We start from the raw sequence: 22,988 nt of genomic DNA, 5'->3' as shown, positions 1-22,988 counted from the left end.
TACCCACCATCCAGCTTCAACAATTACCTAACAGCGCTAGTTTAGTTTCATCTATATCCTTACCTACTTTATCCATTCCATTTTATTTTGAAGCAAATCCAGAAATCACATTTCCTTGGTAAATATTTCAGTATGTATGTATAAAAGATTTGAGTCAGGATCCAAACAAGGTCCATACATTAGGATTGGCCGATGTCTCTTAAGGCTATTTTAATCTATGGTTTTCCCTCTCCTCTTTCAATTTCTTCGTTGAAGAAACAGGAGACATTTTTAAGGAAATTTTTTTTTGTTGGTTGGTTGTGCTGGAAATGTCTTGTCAGTGGTGAAGTCTTAACCATAAAATTTTTATCTCCTAACCCTGGAATTCTTTATCGTAGGATCGGCAGCTGAAAGTAAAGGATTTGGTTTTGTCTGTACATAATCGTGCTGTTAGAAACTGCCCCTGGACGGTTGCCCTGTGGAGTCGGTACCTCTTGGCCATGGAAAGACATGGAGTTGATCATCAAACGATTTCTGGTGCGAATGTTTTGGTGGGAAGACTTCTAAGCTTTTTGTCCCAAGTCAGACATGTAGAGTTCTGACAGAGTCATTACAATCAGCCTCACAGGGTGTTACTTTGGGATATTGGATATTAGTGACAAAAAGGGCTCTAATTGGGAGATGAACTGATTGTATTTTTGACTTCTTAGAACTTTTTAACATGCTAATATTTATTGCGATTTTTGAGGAGTCATGGTCTTTTCTCCAAACTTACTTGACCTGGAACTCTTACTGCAGGATGTGTTGTGGAATGTGCTCTTTCTAGAACATAATTTGTGCACTGCTGTAGTAGCTTTTCTCTGGAAGATTTCTTTCAAGCTCATTTCACTTTGTTATTGTTGTTAATATGTCATTTCTTACTATTTTTGATTATATAATATTTTATAGTCAGTAGAGGTTTTTATAATCTCAATAATTTCGTGTCAGTTTTTTTTTGAATTGGCAACAAATCTTGGCTTTTTCTTCAATTCCAGTGACTTTCGAGAAAGCTTTGAGTGCTGGCTTTATTCAGGCCACTGATTATGTGGAGATTTGGCAGGCATACCTGGATTACCTGAGGAGAAGGGTTGATTTCAGACAAGGTATATAAGTTCACATGCATCATATCAGAACTGAACTTTTTCTTAACATATCTTTTGTTGAGATGTTTTAATTGCTTAAATACATCATGATTGGGCAAATGATGTAGACCAGCCACTGGTAACTGTTTTCCCCCAGAAATTTTAGCTATTTAAGTCTTTAAAAAATCATGCTTTGGATTGTAAAGGAAGAGATTAATGGTTTTATGTTTTATGCTGGTTTCTGCCAGCTTCTTTGATTTTATATCATATTTATCTCTTCTCTCCTTTTTATATATCCTAAATAGTTCTCTAAATAAGACTGCTATGTTTCTTTTAAGTCTTTGAACCTCCGCAGGACCCCTGCCTTTCTTCTTGCTCCCCTCAAAAAAAAAAAAAAAATAGCAACCAGAACTCCCTACCCCTCATCTAACTCATTCTTGCATGTTCATGCAGGTGGCCTTCAGCCATTCCATTGGGTGGGGGAGACCACCTCTCCTGTATTCCTGCTCCCAGTACCCCGTGCTCACTTTTGCCATCGTATTGCCTATAATGCGCTTTGCTCCAGTGTCTCTTCCCCAATGCATGGTGAAGGCAGGGACTGGCAATTTTATTTCTGCGTCCCCAGCATGATGCCATGTGCATAATAGGCTCCTGGGAGTTTCAGCGTAGGATTAAAAAAAAAAAAAACGAAAACATGGTATGTGGTTTTATAAAGCCAAACCTCTTTTGTGATTTCTACCAGATTCCAGTAAAGAGTTGGAAGAGTTGAGATCCGCATTCACTCGCGCTTTGGAGTATCTGAAACAGGAGGTGGAAGAACGTAAGCATAGCTCCAACCTGCTGCTTTGTCCAGTTATATTTCCTGTTCTCAGTTGATGTGCCTTTTCAGGCAAAGTCTCTTTATCTCTAAATTACTTTCTAATTTTGACTAACTCTATTCTTAAAGGTTTCAATGAGAGTGGGGATCCAAGCTGCATGATCATGCAGAACTGGGCCAGGATTGAGGTAAATATTTTTGACACATCTGTCAGTTTCATCCACCTTTGTCTAATAGTGTCAGGAAAGTTGAGTCAGAATCCCAGCTGATGGTCTAGGCTTTGTAAGGACTCAGGTTCATATCTTCGTGAAAATATTAGCTGCTATGTAGAAGGTTTGCAGCAGATGTCTGAAAGTCAGGCATTCACTCATTTACTTCTCTCCTATCCTCAGTGTTTCATTCATGAGAGCATACCAAGTCTGTAGTGTTGTCTGTCAGGCACTTTACTAGGTGATGGGAAAATGAGTTTGATAAGGCCCCTGCATTTGTAAGGCTTTAATCTGGTGTGGAAGACAGACAATTTGACAAATAACTAGAAGATATAATGAGTTGAATGTTATTACTGGACCAGAGACCTCAAGGTCAGACATAATCTGCTCTTGATCAGCTCAGAGAATTATAAAATTCTAATGTTTTATTCTCTGAGGAAGAATCAGGTCAAAGAAACATTTGCTTCTAGGTGGGATTTTTGTGTTGTAATCATTTTAAATATGAGGCAGCAGAGGGTCAGAAAAGTTAAGCAACATGTCCAAGTCACTTAGTAAGTGATGGAGTTGGCATTTGCTCCTAGATCAGACTTTCTTTACTGCTCCTTAAACACTTATAGTAGAGTTTGATAAAAATAAAAAGCAAATGCCTGGCCAGTACTGTCTTAGCGTGCACGGGCTCTCACTCTTTGTTCTCAACAAAGGGGCATACTTGAGGCTTGTCACTGCAGAAAGGGTGAAGTGGTTGTGCTGGGCCCGTTCCCATGGAGGGCAGCCTCGGGAATGTCCAGGGGTTCATGTAAATAGTTAGGGGGGGTTGGCTTTTTAGACTTGTCTGAAGTGTGTTTTGCAATAGGTGTTGATACTGTAAGGTGCGGGTCCATTCCTCACCGAGCTTTTTAATGCATCTTAGGCTCGACTGTGTAATAATATGCAGAAAGCGCGGGAGCTCTGGGATAGCATCATGACCAGAGGAAACGCCAAGTATGCCAACATGTGGCTTGAGTATTACAACCTGGAAAGGTAACAGCCTGGGCGGGGAAGGCAGTGCTTCATCGGGAGTGACGGTCTTGGTCTTCAGTCCTGGCTGACCTCTGCTGGCTTGGGCTTGTTCTTTAGAGTGGGTCCCTTCTTCATCATGTCTCTTTGATTAGTGAATGGGGCTAGAGAACCAAACACAATATTTTGTGCCTGGGTTCTTATAGCTATGCATTTCTTTAGTAAAAAAATTTTTTTGATTTGTTTTTTTGATTTTTGAACATGAATGTTTTGTTTGACTTTTTTTCAGAGGTATTTCTTTTTATTTGTTTTGATATAAAAGTGTAAAATACTAACAAGCACAGAGGAAAAAACCTCAAATTACCTGCAGTTATGGACCCAGGCATAACTACCATTGATTAATGATTTGAGTATATTCTTCAAGACTTTTCTATGCTTAAATTTAAAAAAATGAAAATGCAATTATAGTGTACATGTAATTAACCTCTAAAATTATTTTAAATAAGATATACCTGATAAGATATAAAGAATATGACCAGATTTTTAAAAAATTGATTTTATATTAGTTTCAGGTGTATAGCACAATGGTTATATGTTTATATAATTTACAAAGTGATCTCCCTGATGACTCTGGTACCCACCTGGCACTACACACAGCCATTACAATTATATTGACTATATTCCTTAATGCTGTATTCCACATTCCTGTGACTGTTTTGTAACTACTGATTTGTACTTCTTAACTCCTTCACCTTTTTGACCTAGACCCCCCTGCCCCCCCCCCCGCCCCCAATCTGGCAATTACCAGTTTGTTCTCTGTATTTGAATCTGGTTTTGTTTTGTTTATTTTGTTCCTTGGATTCCACATATAAGTGAAATCATATAGTATTTGTATGACCAGTTTTTTTATTCAATATATTTTGAACATAGAAAGTTTCTTATAATCCCATCCCCAGAGATGACCACTTACTTGCTGAAAATTCTTCTACAATAGTGGTTCTCAAACTTTTTGGTGTTTCAAGACTCCTTTACACTCTTAAAATTTGAGGACCCCAAAAGCTTTTATATATGTGAATTAATATTTATCATATTAAAAAGTAAAAATGGTGTTTCATGAAAAAAACTAACTAGATTGCACCCCAAATAGTTATTTTCTTTGCGACAACTGTTGTACTTCAGTGTGCAGAAAAAGTGCTTTATGTGGATAGTTCTGGAAGCTAATCTCCTCAGAAGCTAGAATTGTGGCAGAGCTCTTGATCCTGTGGCATTACCTCTGAGAAGACTGCCCCTCCTTTTGTATGCTTTCTGCTTTGTGTCCTAGTGGCAGCACCTGTTTGTTTTCTGCCCTAGGGCACATGGCGACACCCAGCACTGCAGGAAGGCTCTGCACCGGGCCGTCCAGTGCACCAGTGACTACCCAGAGCACGTCTGTGAAGTGTTGCTCACCATGGAGAGGACAGAAGGTAGGGATCCTTGCCTCTCTACTCTGGCTTGGAGTCTATAAGGACAGACCGTTTATGGCTACAGCCCCTCAAGTGGTGCACTGTGACTAGACTGTCACGTGGTATTCTCCAGTGAGAACAAGTCATCTCAAATCTTCAGATACAAGGGGTATTTTCTGTCATATAGCTCTAGCACGGGGTTCTTGGTGGTGGGGGCCATCCTGTGCATTGTGGGACCTTTAGCAGCATCCCTGACCTGTCTCTGCCCACTAGGCGCCACTAGCAATCCTCCCTGCCCCAACCCTCCAGAGGTTGCCGAATGTTCCCTGGAGGTCAGGTTTATTCCATTTGAGAACTTCTGCTCAAGTACCATGTCACGCCCACCATAGGGTCATAGACAAGCAGATGGCTACCTGTGCTTTTGGTTATGTGTGTATTACTTGCCAAATTTCAGAGCCTTAACATTAAGTTTCTAATAGGAAAATAGTGAATTTGTATGTGGGCATTGGTCTGGATTTTGGGTGTAAACCCCTCAGAACCTGAAATAAAACACCCAGGCAACAACAAATTATAAAATACCCCAACATTTATCATTTGAGGTCCTTTTAGAGTTTTTTAGTCTTAATATAAGTGTCTTGTACCTTTTGCATTAGAATGTTTTCATAATCTTTGCTAGGAAGAGCCCATAATAGATCATGTTCTAGTTTTCAAGTCTCTTTTTTAAAAGAGAAGAGATATTTTAAACACACCTGGAAGTACTATTTAAATTCTAAAACTTTAAGCCTATATAATAAAATCTTCTTAAAATGGGGAGCTGACCCTAGTTCTTTTTATCTGATGGGAGAGATCTCTTCTGGAGTGTGGATAAATTAAGAAAGTCTTATATCCTTCAAAAACCTAAAATGTGAAAGTTTGCTTCTCTTTTTATCAAGGTACTTTAGAAGATTGGGATATAGCTGTTCAGAAAACTGAAACTCGATTAGCACGTGTTAATGAGCAGAGAATTAAGGTAATTATGCTGTTTATTTGGAGTCTTAGAGAATCTTTGATAACTATTCCGTATTTGATATATTTCTTGTCAAAACCATAGAAGTTTTCCTACAAAGAGTCTTTTATATAGAGAATATTACAAAATATTTGAATCAACATTTAAATCTATCTAGTATTACTTTTTTAGATTGGCTTAAAACTTCAGCCCACCAATACTTTTTTTATGTAGTAGAGGAATTTTGGCCCTAAAATATGCTAGACAAGATGAAAAAGAATAAAAAGCAGTCTCAGCCCAGTGATTGCAATATGAATACCCCAAATTAATTAGGGCCCCAGTTTGATAGATTATTTTTGGGTGGATAATTACTAGGAAAACACTAAAACATACTGTATACTTGAGAGACATGATCCTAAGCTCAAAAAGCCTTGGCAGGGGAAAGTAGTGAGCGCTTTTTCTTGTTTTTAAGATCTCATCCTTTCACTTGGGTGATGAATGTCCAGTCCCTGTCCCCTTTCATCTCTCTCCTCATCACAGGGCGGTAGAATTCATGTCATTGCTGCGTTCGGTGATATGTCTTACTCCCAATTTTCCAGGCTGTGGAGAAGGAAGCCGCCCTTGCCCAGCAAGAAGAAGAAAAGGCTGAACACCGGAAGAGGGCCCGGGCCGAGAAGAAAGCATTGAAAAAGAAGAAAAAGACCAGAGGTGCAGACAAGCGCAAAGCAGATGAGGATGATGAGAAAGAGTGGGGTGATGATGAAGAAGGTAAAGCTTTCCGGAAATTTTATTTTGGGACACCTCAAACTTCAGAGAGGCTGCAAAAACAGTACAAAGAACTTTTTTTCTTGATCCATTTGAGAACAAATTGCTAGCATGATGCCCTGTCACCCTTGCTGTCCCTGCTTGCCTCCAGGCACTGCCCTACACAGACACTCTTGTCTAGCCACCTAGGCTCCGCTCCCTACATGCCCTGTTTGCCACCACTGCTGCCCGTGTGGTACCCTGTTCGCTCTGCTCAGGCTCCCATACCCCCAGGTGTCCCTGTTACTGCCCCATGTATGGACATCCCCTTTTTCCCACTCAGGCTCCAGTATCCCATACCACTGCTGCAGCCCTACTCTGCATGGACACCTGCCTTGTTTGCCCCGACCTGTGGTTTTGACTTGACGGAATTTTCCAACCAATGTTTCTATCAACTCTGCAACTTCAGGAATGGGCAGGTGTGGGTCAGATTTATTTCAGCAAAGTCAGTCATGGTAAAGAACTGTCTCTAGACATTAAAGGACTCTGCGTTTTCCTAGTGCAAAGTTGTCAGCCAGGGAGAAATAGTAATGCAGTCATCATTAAGTTTATCTTTCTTGCACATCTTTTTGGGGCCTTCAGAAATGACTACCATAGCTCATTGTCCTTCAGAGCTCCCAGTTTAGCAGGGTAAGGCGAATGTGACATGTGACTGCAGTGATGTGTAATTGGGACTATGGGAGATGTAGGTGTGAATAATGATGGGAGCCAAATGATGGCACTAAGTGGGTCAGCTCCCTGCAAGAAAGTTTGTGGGGAAGCGATGCATGCATTTTGGCCTCTGGGGAGTGACTGTCAAGTGAAAAAGAAGGGGGAAGCCAGACAGCCAGTATCAGCAAAGTGTAAGGCACAAAACAGCTTGGTATTTTCTGTGGTTAGCAGATAACTAACTGGGTTTGAGCCCTGGTTCATGTTGGGGGCCAGGTGCAGGGGTGATAAGGCTGAAGCAGCAGACGGGCCAGCTGGCTGGGCCTCCCTCAGGGATGCTCTTAAATGCAGCATGCAGGGGTTAGACTTCATTGGGAAGCAGCCGAGAATTGATGGAAGGGTCTGGAAGTAGGTGGCCAGTGCCATTTGGGTTTCAGTACTGTCCCTCTGGAGGCAGTGGGGAGAATGAGTTGGAATAGAATGTCGTTATACTCTGTTAAAGAACACGACAATAGTAGAAGTTTTTAGAAACTGTAGACATTTTGTAGTGCTTTCCAAAGTGTGGCCTACATGTGAAGCATACTTCAGACTCACAAGGTACTTGTTTAAATGCAGGCCCTAAACCCCATCTTGCCCTTGCTCACCCAGGTTTCCTAGTAGAGGGGCCATCTGAACTTTGAGACCCTCTGACCTTTTATATAATTAAAAGTAGACAGCAAGGACTTAGCGTGATCAGTTCTACTTGATTTGGTCCACTTACCTGAATGTAATAGGGTCCAGAAAATAGTAGGACAAGCTAGGGAGCCAAAAAAATTTGATAAAGGGTGTGGTACGTGTATTTCGGTGTGTGGAGTGGGAAGTATTTATCGCTTGTAGTTATGGCAGACTAGCTATTTGTAGTGGGAAGGGCACGTATGTGGAACAGCTCACTACAGAGAAGACATACTTAATCATTGCTTCTTTTCTTTTGACAACCTGTAGAGCAGCCTTCCAAACGCAGAAGGGTTGAGAACAGCATTCCTTCAGCTGGAGAGGCACAAGACCTAGAAGTGGAAACAGGACTTTTTGGGAAAAGCGCACCCATAGATGTCGACCCTCCCTCAAAGCAGAAAGAGAGGGCAGCTGTTCTGAAGAGGGACGTGCCCAAGGTGCCCCATGACAGCAGCAAGGATAGCATCACTGTCTTTGTCAGCAACCTGCCCTACAGCATGGAGGAGCCAGACGTGAAGCTCCGACCGCTTTTTGAAGCCTGTGGGGAAGTAGTAGAGATTCGCCCCATCTTCAGCAACCGGGGCGATTTCCGAGGGTATTGCTACGTGGAGTTTAAAGAAGAAAAATCGGCTCTGCAGGCACTGGAGTTGGACCGGAAGAATGTAGAAGGGAGGCCAATGTTTGTTTCCCCCTGTGTGGATAAGAGCAAAAATCCCGATTTTAAGGTATGTTTGCGGAAAAGAGTGCCTGTTTTGAAGGGTTGTTATAGACAGACTAAATATTTTTTTCATGCAGCAACTAATATTTAAAATATGCATGGAATAATGTACCCTGTTAAGGACTAAATTTCCACATTATCTGGGGTCCATCATTCCAAGCTTGGTAATTGAGGTCTGACTCATGCCTTAGTCACTTCGAGCTTGCCTTAGTTGACAGGTGACCATAAAATTAGGAATTGTAATAATGGCTACTTTCCATTGCATGCTTAGGGATGACAAGGAACTGTGCTAAATGTTGTACAAATTGGTTCATTGGATCTTCATCCAAACTCATAATAGCTACTTTCATTCTTGCCATTTTACAGAAGAGGAAGTGGAGGCTTTGAGAAGAGGATAAGTGACTTGCCTAGGGTGACCCAGACCCAGTTAACAATGCCTGGCACCCATAGTCAGCTCTGTTGTGCCCGGCTGGGACTGGCTGGAGTATGGTCTGTGTGCTGGGTTGTGCCTTGAGTTGTTGATTTTTTTTCCCCTCCTTTCTTCCTGTAGGTGTTCAGGTACAGCACTGCCCTAGAGAAACACAAGCTTTTTATCTCGGGTCTGCCTTTTTCCTGCACTAAAGAGGAACTGGAAGAGATCTGTAAGGCTCATGGCACCGTGAGGGACATCAGGCTGGTTACCAACCGGGCCGGCAAACCAAAGGTCAGTGTCTGAGCAGGGAGGACCCAGCTTTCTCTGCTGCCTCATGCCCTGCAACACCCAAGCACTAGGCTCAGAGAAACCTAGTCCTTTGTTCAGGGAGTATTTGGTTCTAGAGTGGGTTCCTAGTTTGTCTGTTAAGAAACAAATGATAAGTTAACAGAAGGATAGGTGCACTAGGTTGTACTTGCATTTATAGCCAGATTAACCTGTTTTTGGCTAATTGCACTAAAAGAAATAAAGCGTTTGGGGAAAAAAAGAAAAAGCTACCACAAATTAGCAGGGCGGTGGGAAGCACAGTGCGGAGCCCTAGCCATGGGGCCTTGGGGCGAGGGGCTATCCTCTGCAATCTCCTCCCTCTTGCCCAGACTCATCCTTTTCACTGTGTCTCCCAGCCATTTCCTCACGTCCTTCCACCAGGTTCACCATTATCACGTCCTCCCCTCTGGCCCCTTCTCAGCCTCTTGTTAAATCCTCTTTGTACCACATTTTGAGTAGTGTTGTTTAAGTACTAGTATGGGTTACCTCTTCCCCTCACCCTGCTCTTATCCAGGTTAATCGAATGTTAAAGAATATGAAATAAGGGGAGGCTGAAGGGTGCTCCCGTGTTCAGGCCACCTCATCTGTTTGCTAGATTTATACTGGTCTGTTTTTTTTTTGTTTTTTTTGTTTTTGTTTTTGTTTTTGTCTGGAGTAAGCACAAGATGTACTGAATCTATAAAAAAGTTATCCAAAGTTATAGTTAATTACAGAAAAAGGGAAGAAGGGTAGGGCAGGGAACTAAACCTATAGACAGATGGTGGTGGTGGGGAAGGTCGCCTATTAATGAGGTGCCTGCCCTGGCCTCCTGACTTGAAAGAGAAGGCTGCATCTGGCTCTGCAGTGCCTGACCTGGCTCTGGTCTCTTTCAGGGCCTTGCCTATGTGGAGTACGAAAATGAATCCCAGGCATCGCAGGCTGTCATGAAGATGGATGGCATGACTATTAAAGAGAACGTCATCAAAGTGGCTATCAGCAATCCCCCTCAGAGGAAAGTTCCAGAGAAGCCAGAAGCAAAGAAAGGACCAGGTGGCCCCATGGTGCCACGGCAGATATATGGAGCGTAAGTGTTTGCATGCTAGCCAGTGCAGACTGTGCCTGGGCCAGCACCATGATGAATTTGTTTCCTGTTAGTAAAGCACGTGAGGACAGAAAGCCGGGGCCTGCTGTCCACTGTAGTCACCAGAGCAGGGTGATACAGAGTACAAGCCTAGAAGTGAAACCTTTCCTGGTGTTTGCCAGTTTACACTTGTGATTTACTTAAGGTCAAATTTTCGTCAGGCATTGATTACTTTAAAATCCTCAGGTGAATCCATGTTTAAAACAAAACTTGGCAACTGTATGCTTGCTAGGAAAATTTACAGCTCTGGCTTTCATCACATAAAAGCTATGTCTTTATTTGATAGGGATAACAATGCGAAATTGTGAGGTGATTTGGTGAGGTCTGAAAGATTACAGCCATTTTTATCTACCCTATGGGTGACTACATTGCACAGGTTCGGTTCTTTCCAAAATGGGGAAAAGGCCAAGGTAAAGTGATTTTTTACCTACTAAAGTCAAGAAAACTTAGGCAGTGGCCGATCATTCTTATTTTTTACTTTTCACCTTTTAACTTTGAGTGATTGAAGACTATCCTGGTTTATTTTCACAAATTAAAGCGTTATAAATTGTTGCTTTGAAAGGGTACATTCAGTATTTGCTCTTCCAGGCGGGGGAAGGGAAGGACCCAGCTTTCTCTGCTGCCTCGCGCCCTACAACGTCCAAGCACTACGGCAGCTCAGGCGGAGAATGGCCCTGCCCCAAAGCCAGCGGTCAGCACCGCAGCCACCACTGAGGCTCCCAAGATGTCCAATGCTGATTTTGCGAAGTTGCTTCTGAGGAAGTGAATGAGACTCTAAGAGAAGAGAAATCCCTTACTTCATGCTGGCCAAGAGGCCCATCAGTCATCCCGCTGTACTCTGGGTATGGAAGGGCCTGCGGCAGCGCCTGCACCCACGTAGTTTCCTCTGGGTTAGACAGGAAAATGGTGTCCAAGGAAGAGGCTTTAAGTGCTCCCTCATATTGAGGGCAACAGGAGGAAAACAGTCACTCCACAGGTTGGGCACAGGGTGTAGTTTCTCAGATTCTTTTTTTTGTCTTTTAAGAGTGAGAAATGGAAGTGAAACTTGAGCACATTCTTTTGAGACCCACTTGTCCAAGTGTTTTTGGCCAACTCTGTCCCCTTTTTATAAGACAGTTCTCTTACACTCTGCATAGCACATATGCTCATCACTCTTAATTTTTTAAAGACAAAAATGGCAGATGCTAGTAATTCACCGGAATGGCCTATTTTAGTAAAGGGGTGGGGATAGGGGAAGTCACAAAAAAATTTGATGGATTTTTGTTCAAGGGGGCTGTGTGTTTTTATATTATGTATTTGTAAATGACATGTCAACCCCTTATGTTTCCTAAAAGCAAAATATTTGTGACATTTGTTTTATATAGGAATTCTGTGTCCCATCTACTGTGGACCATTTTCTTTGCCTAGTGAGTAGTTGACTGTGTTCTTTGTCTAAATATTGAGTTTCAGTCCTTTGGTTTAGTTTAAATACCATGTCAAGTGCAAACTTAAATTTTCCCCATTTAGCTTTGTCTGTTAAACCCAGGTTCTCTTAAAAACTTCTTGTGGAATGGTACTCAGCTGTACATTCACACATGGCTGTATTTTGAAATGGGTATACCTTGCTTTACCTAATAGATGTGTAAATAGAACTTTTCTAAGTCAAATACTATTGTTGCCTTTAAATCTTTTCAGCTGTGATGTGTCTTCAGTTTTAAAACTTCAGTTTATCAGTTTGACCCTCTAGCTTTTAAGCTCTTTACCCTTCATCAAATATTTATTACTTTGAAAGCGACATTGAATTTAGTAGGGAGAACTTCCTTTATAAAGATGCTCTGCAGAAAAATGGGATTCTTTCAGATATGATGGAAGCCAACTCATTTATCTTTTGTAACTTTCTGTGCATCAGGCTTCACTACTTTTTTTTTTAACATTTTTTAATGGAAAATTTTAAAAAGAATGACATAAACTCCTATGTGCCTATCATTGAATGTCAGTGTTTCTCACGTCATATAGCCCATTTCCTTCATCTCTACCTCCACCTCCTTCCCCCTTCCATACTATTTTGAGGGATACCCCAGATATCATAACACTCTTCAGTCATATTGTAGTATGTGGCTCTAAGGGATAAGGACTTAAAGGCCATAGTTTTAGCATTATTCTTGAAAACATTAGCAGTAATTCGTTTTCTCGTTTCATAAATGTCAGTTCCCCCTGTAAGTTATGATTAGTTGATAACTGCTCAAGTCTTTTAATGTGTAGGTCCCCCCCTCTACCTTGTCTACATTTTTGCACAAAAACATTTTTTTTTTTTGTTTGGAGTAATCTGAATTAAATTCAAGCAGTGGCTATTTCTCACCTCATAAGCAGTCAGAAAAAACCATGTTCTCTAGAATGGCAACTGTCCTGCTGAAGCCTGTTCTGTGGATGAGGATTTGGGACAATTGGGGACCTACAATGAAGAGCCATGAATATCTCCTTATCAATCTAGGTTCAGGTGTTTTTACTCTTTGCTTGCTTCATATTTCACTATTTTATTTTCTTGTTATTGGCCAGTCCTCTGACCTTACTTCATAGTCTCAAATGTTAACATAGGCTCATAACAGAGCTGAGCCTTTTCAGACTTGAGCAGGACCCAGTTTTGGTTTGGGGTGTTGACTATTCTGTAAGTGGATTTTCAGGAATGACTAGGTTTATGTGTTTTCCTCAGAAAATCGTGAACTCATGGTAAGTAGAAACATGAAAAACTATTTCAGTTACTTGAGTCTTAGTGAAAAGTCAGTGATCTGTTCCTTTCAACCGAGGTGGGCAGCTTACCCAACTAGTTCTGTCTGGTGTTCCTGTTGAAAGTACTGTCTCAGATCTGTTTCACTACCAGAATCCTAATAGGGCTAAGGTTTTGAAAATAATCTCTGCATCCTTCTGACAAATGGATCATCTCTTGAATAAGACAGCAAAGTCTTAGGCATTTATTTAATAAAATACTTTAATATTAGAGTCAGTTATTTGTTAAAATAATATCCTTCACATATAGCTAAAGTGCCAATTTCTATAGTACAAAGCAAGCACTGCTGTCAGGCCTCCTTGGTATGCTTATAAAACCAAGACAATAAAAGAGTTAAGGTTTAAGAAATACCTTAGGGTAGCATACAAGTATGAAAATATTTTCTATAAAGGTTTGAATAACTATCACTCGGGGCCATTTCATATATGTTTACACTTATTTTCCTTAATCTTTTGGAAAATCACTCCGAGATTATATAATTAGGTAACAACTGTAAACACTTGCTACATAAGAATAGTGCCGTTATTACTATCAGGATCTGAATTCTCAAACCAGAGGCAACACCCTGTATATATTCACCATCAGATACTGACAAAAGTGCAGTACAGTGTTAGACATCATGGACTTTGTCCCTAGAAGAGGAACCCAAAGATTTCTGACCATTCTGACTTCTTAAGCAGCAGCAGTTATATTGGCACCTGTGCCTTATATGATTGGAAGAGAAGATTCTACTTCCATAGAATGACAACTTGGCCATATTACATATAACATTCTATAAGTTGCTAGAAAAATAAGGCCACTCCAAGGCAATCAGTTCTGCTTCCCTGAGGGGATGCTGGACAGTAGTGGCTGTGGGAGGTGTAGGGGTCAGGTTGGTAAGTAGATAAAGCTGAACAATAAAAGAGACATGTCCCAGCTCTGGTTAGAGATTTTCTGTGGTTCAGTGGAAACTGGTACTCTCATCGTCAAAAATGCTTATTTGGTGTTGATGTGGCATCTGTTTTCTTAGATCTGTTCCTTAACATCAGAAGGCATTGAACTCAGAGGATGGTGGGTAAGGGCAGACTTGCCCACTTGGACAATATTTGATTTGCAGTATGATTCAGTTGTTTGGTGAAATCCCAGAGAACTTTTAGACTAAAACATCTGGTCTGAGTTGCTGCAAATGAAATGAAAGAAACAGTGATAGAAAAAGAAAACTAGGCTGGCCACTCCCCTATTCTTAAAATAGCCTCAAAATGGAAAAATAGCCTTTGGCACCAGAGTTTGCAGACTGTGGCTCATACTCTTCCTTGAAATAAGCAGGGTATCAAACTAGAAATGTTTCAACATTCATATCTCGAAGTTTGCTCTACTACTAAGAATTAGTTACAACACTAATCTCTTTGTAGGGGAACAGAATCCTCTAAGTAAGCAAGCTTTCAATCATTTCTCAAAACTGGACCAGTTCTCCCCAGGAGTGGTGACTTCCCAGGTAGAGTCACAGAACAGAACCTTGGAGCCCGTTTCAAAGAAAGACTTAGAGGAGTTAGTCCTTTGGCTCTGGAGCTCATCCTACAGCTCCTGGCCTCTTTCCCAACTTAGTGCAAATTCTACTCCAGAAACTTCTGGTCACATAAGCACTGGTGCCCCCAAAGTCTACTGGGACCACCACATGAACAGGGGCCACCAGCACAGAGAGCAGATATCATACACTTCCTAACTCAAAAGAAAATAAATAACTTGGCTGAATTATAAGTTATCTTATAGACAAGGCTTAATAATTTAGTTTTTTTCTTTAAAAAACATTTGGAGGTAAAGAATGTTTAAGTCCCTTATCTATCTCCTTTTGCTTTGGGAGACAACAAGGTTTCTAGAAATGATCAGCTTCTTTGATTTTTTTTTTTCCTCCTCCTGGATGTTCCTTGTCACCAAGGGAGGATTTAGAGGGTTAAGGTTTCACAGGTAGTGTCTCCTTGAACCCAGAGTGGTTGGGTTTGGCCTCTGGCAGCGCCACTGGGTATTCTGTTGTGGCGAAAAGCAGGGTGTCCAGAGTGGTTTCCGTACACTTGGCAATGAAACGGATGAATGGCCTCACGTCGCCTTCGTTGGCAACTTCTAGTACGTGGTAGTACTCAGATCTTTGCTCCTTAAGGATGGTGATGGGTGGGTAGCCTGCCTGCATTAGGATGAGGTTCATCAGCAGGCGTGAGGTCCTTCCATTGCCGTCGATGAAAGGGTGGATGTAAACGAGTTTATAATGGGCCAAGGCTGCAAACTCAACTGGGTGCAGATTCATGGCGTCCTCAGAATTGAGCCACTGTATGAACTCCTGCATCTGCTTTTCTACATCTTGGGGATGGGGAGGGATGTGGTGGCCCACAAGGACCTGTGTTGTCCGAAACCTGCCAGCTTCCACCGGATCCACATATCCCAGCACCCGCCGGTGGATCTCCAACACATCGCTGATGGTGACAGACCCAATGCGGGAAACCAGTGTGGTGTTGACGTACTTCATTGCTGCATGCATGCCAATGACCTCGTTCTGCTCCTCCAGGCTTTTCCCTGGCACAGCGTAGCGGGTCTCCAGGATGTGCCTGATTTCTGAGAGGGTGAGGGTGTTGCCCTCGATCGCAACTGTGTGGTAGATGTGATGGTAGTATGTTTCCTCCATGACTCTTCGCAATGCTGAGTTGCCTTTGGGGATGGACATGACCTTCTTCACTTTGCTATCGATGATGCTGAAGTACCTCTGGTCGATCTCCTCTACCAGTGGCAGCGTCCGGTCCCGGTTGACCAGTGCTTTCTCATGGTAGGGGGAAATGGTCAACGCTCTGGTGTACAAGTAATCTGCCTGGATGATGTCCTTGTCTTCTTCCGAGAAGATGCCAAACTCGTTGAGCGCATCCACAAAGTCTGGGTCCATCTTGAGGGCGTGCAAGAAGAGTTTGTGGGCTTTCTCCCGCTTGCCCTGGCGTTTCATTTCCAGAGCTTGGTTCAAAGCTGCTTTAGCTTCCAAGTTAGCAGCTAGAAAAGAGCCAAAGAAGCACCGTCAAGGAGGGCAGGAAGTGGCAAAGGATGTTCAGGTGAGCTGTCAACTGTGCTAGGCCCCCAGGGGAAGCCATGGCCTCGGGGCTCGTTCTAGCCATGCTGTTTCTGCTCTTCAGTGTGCCTAGGACCACTACATTTATGGATGTGTTTGTTCCCCACAGCCCCATGGGGCGGTAGGCTGTTAATTGTCCACTTGTCCTCAGAGCCATTCTCTGTACCCTAGGAGGCATCACTTGATGCCCTGCCTTCTGACGGCCATAGCGAGTGGACGTATTCCTCTGTGTCCACAGCTCTCATCTCATGGCCCTTCCCTGTATCTTCTCTGGCTCTTGGTTGTTCTGGTGATCCATCCTCATGGTGCCTGCCCTGCCCCTGCAGGCCAGGCTTTGAATAGCTCCCCACTGGTATTAGCCTCTGAGACATTCCCATCTCTAGGTCTTTTAATTCTTTTAACCTGTTGATTGCGTCTCAGCTGGACCCTATTCAACTACCAGTCTTCCTTTTGCCAACCCCGCACTGAGTCCTGAGTCCGCACTGAGTCCGTGTGAGCAATACATAATGGACTGGTTTCAGTTCAAGTGTTTCAGGCTCTCATCATCTAGTCTTGGCTTGGAACACTCTCCCCTTGTGCCTGTTCCCGTGGGTCACTCCTCTTTATACTCAGGTCACAGCTTAGGCATCCCCTCCTCCAGGGAGCCTTCCTGTTGTATGCCTGCAGCCCCTTTTCTCCCTTATCACCACACTAGTGTCTCTGTGTCACCTATCGGCTTGCTTAGGTTGGGATCTCAGGGCATACATCTTTGAGACTGTGTGGAGGAGAGTGATGTCAGCATTATGGCAGAGTGTAGACTTCACTGCTCCTACCCTTAAATTTACAAGTTGGACAACTGTAACTCAACAAAGGATCCCCTGCTTAACACACACACACCTGAAAGATCCAAGCATTGGAACACCTGAAGATGGATGTCCTGGAATGAGTAGGGGAGGCGGGATGGGGTAAGAACAAAGATGAGGCTCCTCAGCATCCACTGGCAACAATGGAGAAGCTGGGCTGCAGCCTTCACAGTACAGCCTGGATTGTAAAAGGGGCAGAACAGTTTTTCTCTGGTAGAAGGTCTCTCTCTTCCTAGCTCCCCATGGAGGCCAGGCCAGGTAAATGTGGCTGGGAAGTCTTAGCACAGCCATGCTGACAGCTTTTGCTGGTGGCGGTGGAGGCAGGTGGAAGTGGAGCCGTGAGAGCATGGACTTGCTTCCCCTACCCCAAATACCCCGGCAGAGCATAGGGGGAGGGGTGGGGGTGGGGGTGGGGGGAGAAGGGAAATGAAAACAACATATCCAAATTTTTGGGATGCAGCAAAAGCAGAGCTAAGAAGGAAGTTTATAGCATTATAGGCCTACCACAAGAAAAATTTGCAATCTAAAAATCACACCTTAAAGAACTAGAAAAAACAAACCCTGAAGTTGGGTCAAAGGAAGGAAATAAAAATCAGAGTGGAAATAAATGAAACAGAACAAAAAGACAATAGAAAAAATGAGTCAAAGAGCTTGTTCTTTGAAAAAATCAAAATTGACCAACCTCTAGCCAGACTTTATTGAGGAAAAAAGACGCACAATCAGAAAGGAAAGACGAGAAGCTAAAATGGACACCTCAGAAATACAAAGGATTGTACAATAATACTAAGAAAGGCTATATGCTATCAGACTCAATAACCTAGAAGAAATGGACAAATTCTTAGAAATATACAGCCTTTCTAGGCTGAATTATAAAGAATTGGAAAACCTAATAAGACCCATTTCTAGTAAGGAAATTGAAATAGTAATCAAAGACCTCCAGAAAAACAAAAGTCCAGAGCCAGATGGCTCCACTGGTGAACTCTACTAAACATTCAAAGATTTAATACCAATCCTAAACCTCCTCCAAAAAACAGAAAAGTAGGGAATACCTGGTAACTCATTTGACAAGGCCAACATTACCCTGATACCAAAACTAGGCAAGGACAACACAAAATCACAGGCCAGTCTCTCTGATGAGCATTAGATGCAAAAATCCTAAACTAGCAAATCGAATACAATGCATTAAAAGGATCATACATCAAGATCGAGTGGGGTTAATTCCAGGGATGCAAGGATGGTTCAACACTGCAAATCAATGTGATATACCACATTAACAAAGAAAAAAATCATATTAATAAATGCAGAAAAAGCATTTGACCAGTTACAAAATCCATTTATGATTAAAACACTCAAAAAAGTAGGTGTAGAAAGCAAGCACTTCAACTTAATAAAAGGCCACATATGACACACTCTCAGCTAATATACTCAATGTTGAAAAATAGGTATCTTTTAAGATCAGAAACAAGACAAGGATACCCACTCTTGTCACTGTTCTTCAACATAGTACTGGAAGTCTTTGCCAGAGCAATTAGATGAAAAGAAAGGGCATCCAAACTGAGAATGAAATGAAACTTATTATTTGCATATGATTTGGTTCCAAATACAGAAAACCCTAAAGACTCCACCACCAACAAACTTGGAAATAACAAAATTCAGTAGAGTAGGAAACAAATTTGTTGTATTCCTATACACTAAGAATGAAACATCACAAAGGAAAGTGAAGAAAACAGTATCATTTACAATTGCAACAAAAGGATAAAATACCTAGGAGTAAACTTAACAAAGGAGGTGAAGGATCTCTGTGTTGAAAATTACAAGACATTGTTGAAAGAAATTGAAGAGGACACAAAGAAATGTAAAGGTATTCTCAAGTTCATGGACGGGAAGAATCAACATAGTTAAAATGCCCATATTTCCTAAAGCGATATACAGCTTTAATACAATCCCTATCAAACTCCTAATGGGGTGTGTGTATGTGTGTATAGATATTTATATTTTCTTTACTTTCCATGTTGGGGGAGGGAGAAGTCAAGAGTTGGTGCTGTGGAATGTGGGGAGCAGGAGGAAAAAGAAGCCAAGGGAGGGCATTTACTCTTTTCTTCTTTCCCACCTCCCCACTCAAAAAAATCCTTAAATTTGTATGGAACCACAAAAGACCCCGAATAGCCAGAGCAATCCTGAGCAAAATACGAAGCCAGAGGCATCACGCTCCCTGACTTCAGACTTTATTACAGAGCTACACTAATCAAAACAGTATGGTATTAGCAGAGAAACAGACACACAGACCACTGGAACAGAAATGAAGGCCCAGAAATAAACCCACATATACGGGCAACTAATTTTCAACTAAGGAGCCAAAAACAATAGAGAAAGGAAAGGCTCTTCAATAAATGGCATTAGGAAAACTGGACAGCCACAGCAAAAGAATGAAACTAGACTGCTGACAAAAATTAACTCAAAATGATTAAAGACCTGAAGCAATAAAATACATAGAAGAAAACATAGGCACTAAACTTAAGAATCTTGGTCTCAGAGAAGTTTTTGTGAACTTGACCCCAAAGGCAAGGGAAGTAAAAAGCAAAAATAAATGAGATGACATCAAACTAAAAAGCTTCTGCACAGCAAGAGCGACCATCAAAAAAACAAAAAAAGCAACCAACTGGGAGAAGATATTTGAAAATGATACCTCTGATAAGGGACTGATATTCAAATTATATAAAGAACTCATACAACTCAATAACAACAAATCTGATTTAAAAATGGGCAGAGGACCTGAACTGATACACTTTTCCAAGGATGACATACAGATAGCCAACAGATATATGAAAAGATGCTCAACATCACTCGTTATAAGGGAAATGCAAATCAAAACCTCCATGAGATATCACCTCGCACCTGTTAGAATGGCTGTTATCAACAAGACAAGATATAACAAGCATTGGAGAGAATGTGGAGAAAATGGAACCCTCTCATTGCTGGAAGGAATGTAAATTGGTGCAGCCACTAAGGAAAACAGTATGGAGGTCCCTCAAAAAAGGTACTATAGGACCCAGCAACCCCTCTTCTGTGTATCTACCAGAAAAATTTGAAAACGTTTATTTGTAAAGATATATGTATCCCTATGTTAACTATGTTAAGTGTCCTTTGATGGATGACTGGACAAAGATGATGTGGTTCTTATATACAATGGAATATTACTCAGCAATTAAAAGATGAAATATTGCCATTTGAGACCATGGATGGATCTTGAGAGCATGCTAAGTGAAATACGTCAGAGGTTAAAGGGCAAGAATCTTATGTGGGATATAAAGCAAAAGCAACAAATGAACACATAAAACAAACAAACAAAAAATGCACACAGATACAACAGAATGGTGATTACCAGAGAGGAAGGTAGTTGAGGGGAGGATGAAGAGGGTTAAAGGGGTCAAATATGTGGTGACGGAAGGAAACTAGACTCTGGGTTGTGAGCACACGAGTGTATACAGATGTCATAAAGTTGTACACCTAAAGTTTATGTTTTTAACTAATGATACCCCAATAAATTAAAAAGTGTAAACACAAATTATGAATAGGTAAACAAAATGTAGCATAATCCAAAAATAAAAGCATTGAGGACAGATAGTCATTCTGTCTTACCTGGAGAGGCCTTGGTCTTGACCACCAGCAGTGCTGCGTCCTTGGAGGTGACACTGAGTTCTGTGGATGGGCTGGTGCACTTGGTGTTAGCATGCTGTGCCCTGTCCAACTTGCTCCTGAGCAGATAGAAGCTTTTGAGCAAGGCCAAACACTGCTCCTCCATGGCCCCCAGCGGCAGCAGCAGGGCCAGCAGGGACCCCAGCACCATGCTCAGCAGCATCACCCACAGGAAGCGGCCCCCGACTGAGACCCATTTTGGTTCAGTCACTGCCATCACTGAAGCCATCAACATGAGTGTCATCTGGACTCAGGGGTGGGCCCCTTGCACATATCCACAGTTGTCTGAGAGTGCTGGATCTGCAAGGAACCAAGAGTTGTAGGAGATGAAGTAGGGGAAGTAATATGTTTAGGATACGTTCCTGATTCCAGCTAGGGCCTGGAGACCCCCATACCTCTTAACTATGACCAGGAGGTAGGGGCAAGCAAGGAGTGGATATAAACGGGGAGGGGCCAGCCTGGAAGGATTTGGTGCCACCTCCAGAGTGGTGTGACTGAAAAGCAATATCGCCGCTGCTCAACATTTATTAAGCACTTAACTGTGCACCAGGTCCTATGCTATGCTAAAGACCTACACATACTTTCTCTTGCAGTCTTCAAGAGGAACTGATGCTATCATCACCACCCCCTCCAGATGAGGAAACAAGCGCAGAGAGGTGAAGTCCCTTGCCTGAAATCACCCAGTGAGCAAGTGACAGCTGTAAGACTTGAATTCAGGATCCCATGGCTCTAAAGTCTCCCGCTTCCCCACAAATTCTGTGCCCTCTGACACCAAACACTGGGTGTCTGGGGACGGACACACACACACACCCCCCCCCCCCCAGATTGGCTAAGGCAATTTTAAGGCCCGTTCTTTGATAAGCATAAGCACAACTGTTTGGTGTCCTAATTTATTGCCATATGGGTGGCCATCTCTTCTTGCCCTCACCCTGATATTAACCACAATGCTGATCCCCTCTCTGGCCTTTCTTTCCTGGCCTGTCCAGCAGGATGCTGTCTAGAGTCCAGACAGGCCAAGCATCTCAAAAACTCAGGGTGTGGGCCAGAGTGGCTGACCACTTGCCTTCTGTGACAGTGTGCATGTGCTTGGGGCTGGCACTGGGAATGGAGAGGCCAGGTATGTGAGCCCCATTATGCTATCAGTAGCATTTATAGGGCAACTATGGTGTGCTGAGTGGTGAGCTAAGTACTGGCCATGCATTATCTCACTTAACCCTCACTACCCCGAGAAGGCAAGCTACTCCAGCTCCAAGAGAAACAATGCAGAGACAGGATAAGTCAATACCCAGAAGGCTCACAAACAGGTATCAAGAATCCCCCGTGCGTCTGAGTTCAGAGTGCCTGTAACTTCACATCTACCTTGTAAGCAGTGCCTGTGCACCTGCTCCGGACTGCTCCTGGTGCTAGGCCACCAAGACCCAGAAATGGTTGACTAGGTTTCTGATCGCTCAGGGCTGTGAGTCCAATGGGGGAGCCTGACACGTTGATTCAGAAATAGCTTAGTACGCGCTCTAATGGGCGAGTGCTTGGCGTGCTTTGGGGGTACGCACGACGGTGTGCACCCAGGTGATTAGTCCAGGTGGTCTGGGCGCGCTTCCCGAAGGACCGGTTTCCCGGCGAGGTTGGAGTTCGCGGCTGACGCCGGTGTGTGCCCAGGAGGAAGAAGTGCGTTCTGGAAGGCGCGAATCTCTCACCCCTCATTAGAACAGGAAAGGGGAAACTGAGGAGAGGCGAGGGGACTGGATTAAAGTTACTCTGGGGAGACGCCCCTTTCCGAACCCCTCCCTTGGCCTCGCTGCCTTGTTGCACCCTCCCCAGTTCGCTTCTTCGGAGACCCTCGGGTTCGACCCCTCCTCACCGCACACAGTTGCCAGACTCTGTGGCCGTCTTCCCCGCATTCGCAGGCTCCGCGGCGCCGGCTCCCAGGACCTTTTCCGTCACCGACTTCTGGCCCCGCCTTTGGCGACTCGCCATTGGTCGGTCCGCCATCGTCGTCTTGGCGGATTGGCTTTCTGCACTGGTCCGCCCCTCGCATTTCCGGGTTCTTGCGTCCGCGTCGCCTTCCCGGGGTAAGGCTCGCCGTGGGCCACTTCCATTGGTTAGCTCTTGCGTTGGTCTCGTGCCCGCAGCAGCCAATAAAGGACATGGAAGGGCGGGACCTGGGCGACTGGCCAGAGTAGCAGGTGCGGAAAAAAGCCCGGGGCGGATGCGGTTTGGGGCCCCATAAGGTGTAGGCAGGGGAACTCGGAAACTCGGAGTTCTGGCCTCTTGGAGATGCTGCCCTTCTCACAGGTCTCATCAGAGTTCATCTTTCC

General features: G+C 43.2%; 2 protein-coding genes across 5 annotated transcripts in view; one reads left to right on the top strand and one right to left on the bottom strand.

Annotated features, from left to right (window-relative positions):
- SART3 (spliceosome associated factor 3, U4/U6 recycling protein) overlaps window positions 1-11,958 on the top strand; it is a 30,145-nt gene extending 18,187 nt beyond the window's left edge. For both annotated transcript variants that reach the window (XM_016160018.2, XM_016160019.2), the window contains exons 8-19: window positions 378-516; window positions 1,014-1,121; window positions 1,843-1,920; window positions 2,047-2,105; window positions 3,037-3,146; window positions 4,473-4,585; window positions 5,497-5,573; window positions 6,149-6,317; window positions 7,983-8,437; window positions 8,981-9,133; window positions 10,042-10,232; window positions 10,878-11,958. In XM_016160018.2, coding sequence (XP_016015504.2) covers window positions 378-516; window positions 1,014-1,121; window positions 1,843-1,920; window positions 2,047-2,105; window positions 3,037-3,146; window positions 4,473-4,585; window positions 5,497-5,573; window positions 6,149-6,317; window positions 7,983-8,437; window positions 8,981-9,133; window positions 10,042-10,232; window positions 10,878-11,055 — 1,830 coding nt within the window. In that variant the 3' untranslated portion in view covers window positions 11,056-11,958. The remainder of the gene's footprint in view (window positions 1-377; window positions 517-1,013; window positions 1,122-1,842; window positions 1,921-2,046; window positions 2,106-3,036; window positions 3,147-4,472; window positions 4,586-5,496; window positions 5,574-6,148; window positions 6,318-7,982; window positions 8,438-8,980; window positions 9,134-10,041; window positions 10,233-10,877) is intronic.
- Window positions 11,959-13,214: 1,256 nt separating this feature from the next.
- FICD (FIC domain protein adenylyltransferase) lies at window positions 13,215-22,624 on the bottom strand. Of its 3 annotated transcripts, XM_036220457.1 has the most exons (4): window positions 22,532-22,590; window positions 22,033-22,393; window positions 20,617-20,973; window positions 14,937-16,059 (listed from the first exon to the last, which is right to left on the bottom strand). In XM_036220457.1, the coding sequence occupies exons 3-4, from the start codon at window positions 20,915-20,917 to the stop codon at window positions 14,984-14,986; spliced, it is 1,377 nt and encodes a 458-aa protein (XP_036076350.1). In that variant the 5' UTR covers window positions 20,918-20,973; window positions 22,033-22,393; window positions 22,532-22,590; the 3' UTR covers window positions 14,937-14,983. The 3 variants fall into 3 exon arrangements, with proteins under 3 accessions (XP_016015507.1, XP_036076350.1, XP_016015508.1); XM_016160021.2 differs by lacking the exon at window positions 22,033-22,393 and having other exon boundaries at window positions 13,215-16,059; window positions 22,532-22,624; XM_016160022.2 differs by lacking the exon at window positions 22,532-22,590 and having other exon boundaries at window positions 22,033-22,496.
- Between the last annotated feature and the right edge of the window lie 364 nt (window positions 22,625-22,988).

This window comes from Rousettus aegyptiacus, unplaced genomic scaffold, assembly GCF_014176215.1.
Source record: "Rousettus aegyptiacus isolate mRouAeg1 unplaced genomic scaffold, mRouAeg1.p scaffold_m13_p_5, whole genome shotgun sequence".
In the NCBI taxonomy this organism is placed as follows: Eukaryota; Metazoa; Chordata; class Mammalia; order Chiroptera; family Pteropodidae; genus Rousettus; species Rousettus aegyptiacus.
Note: the sequence above shows the minus strand (reverse complement) of the source record. Positions and strands in the feature narration are given on the sequence as shown.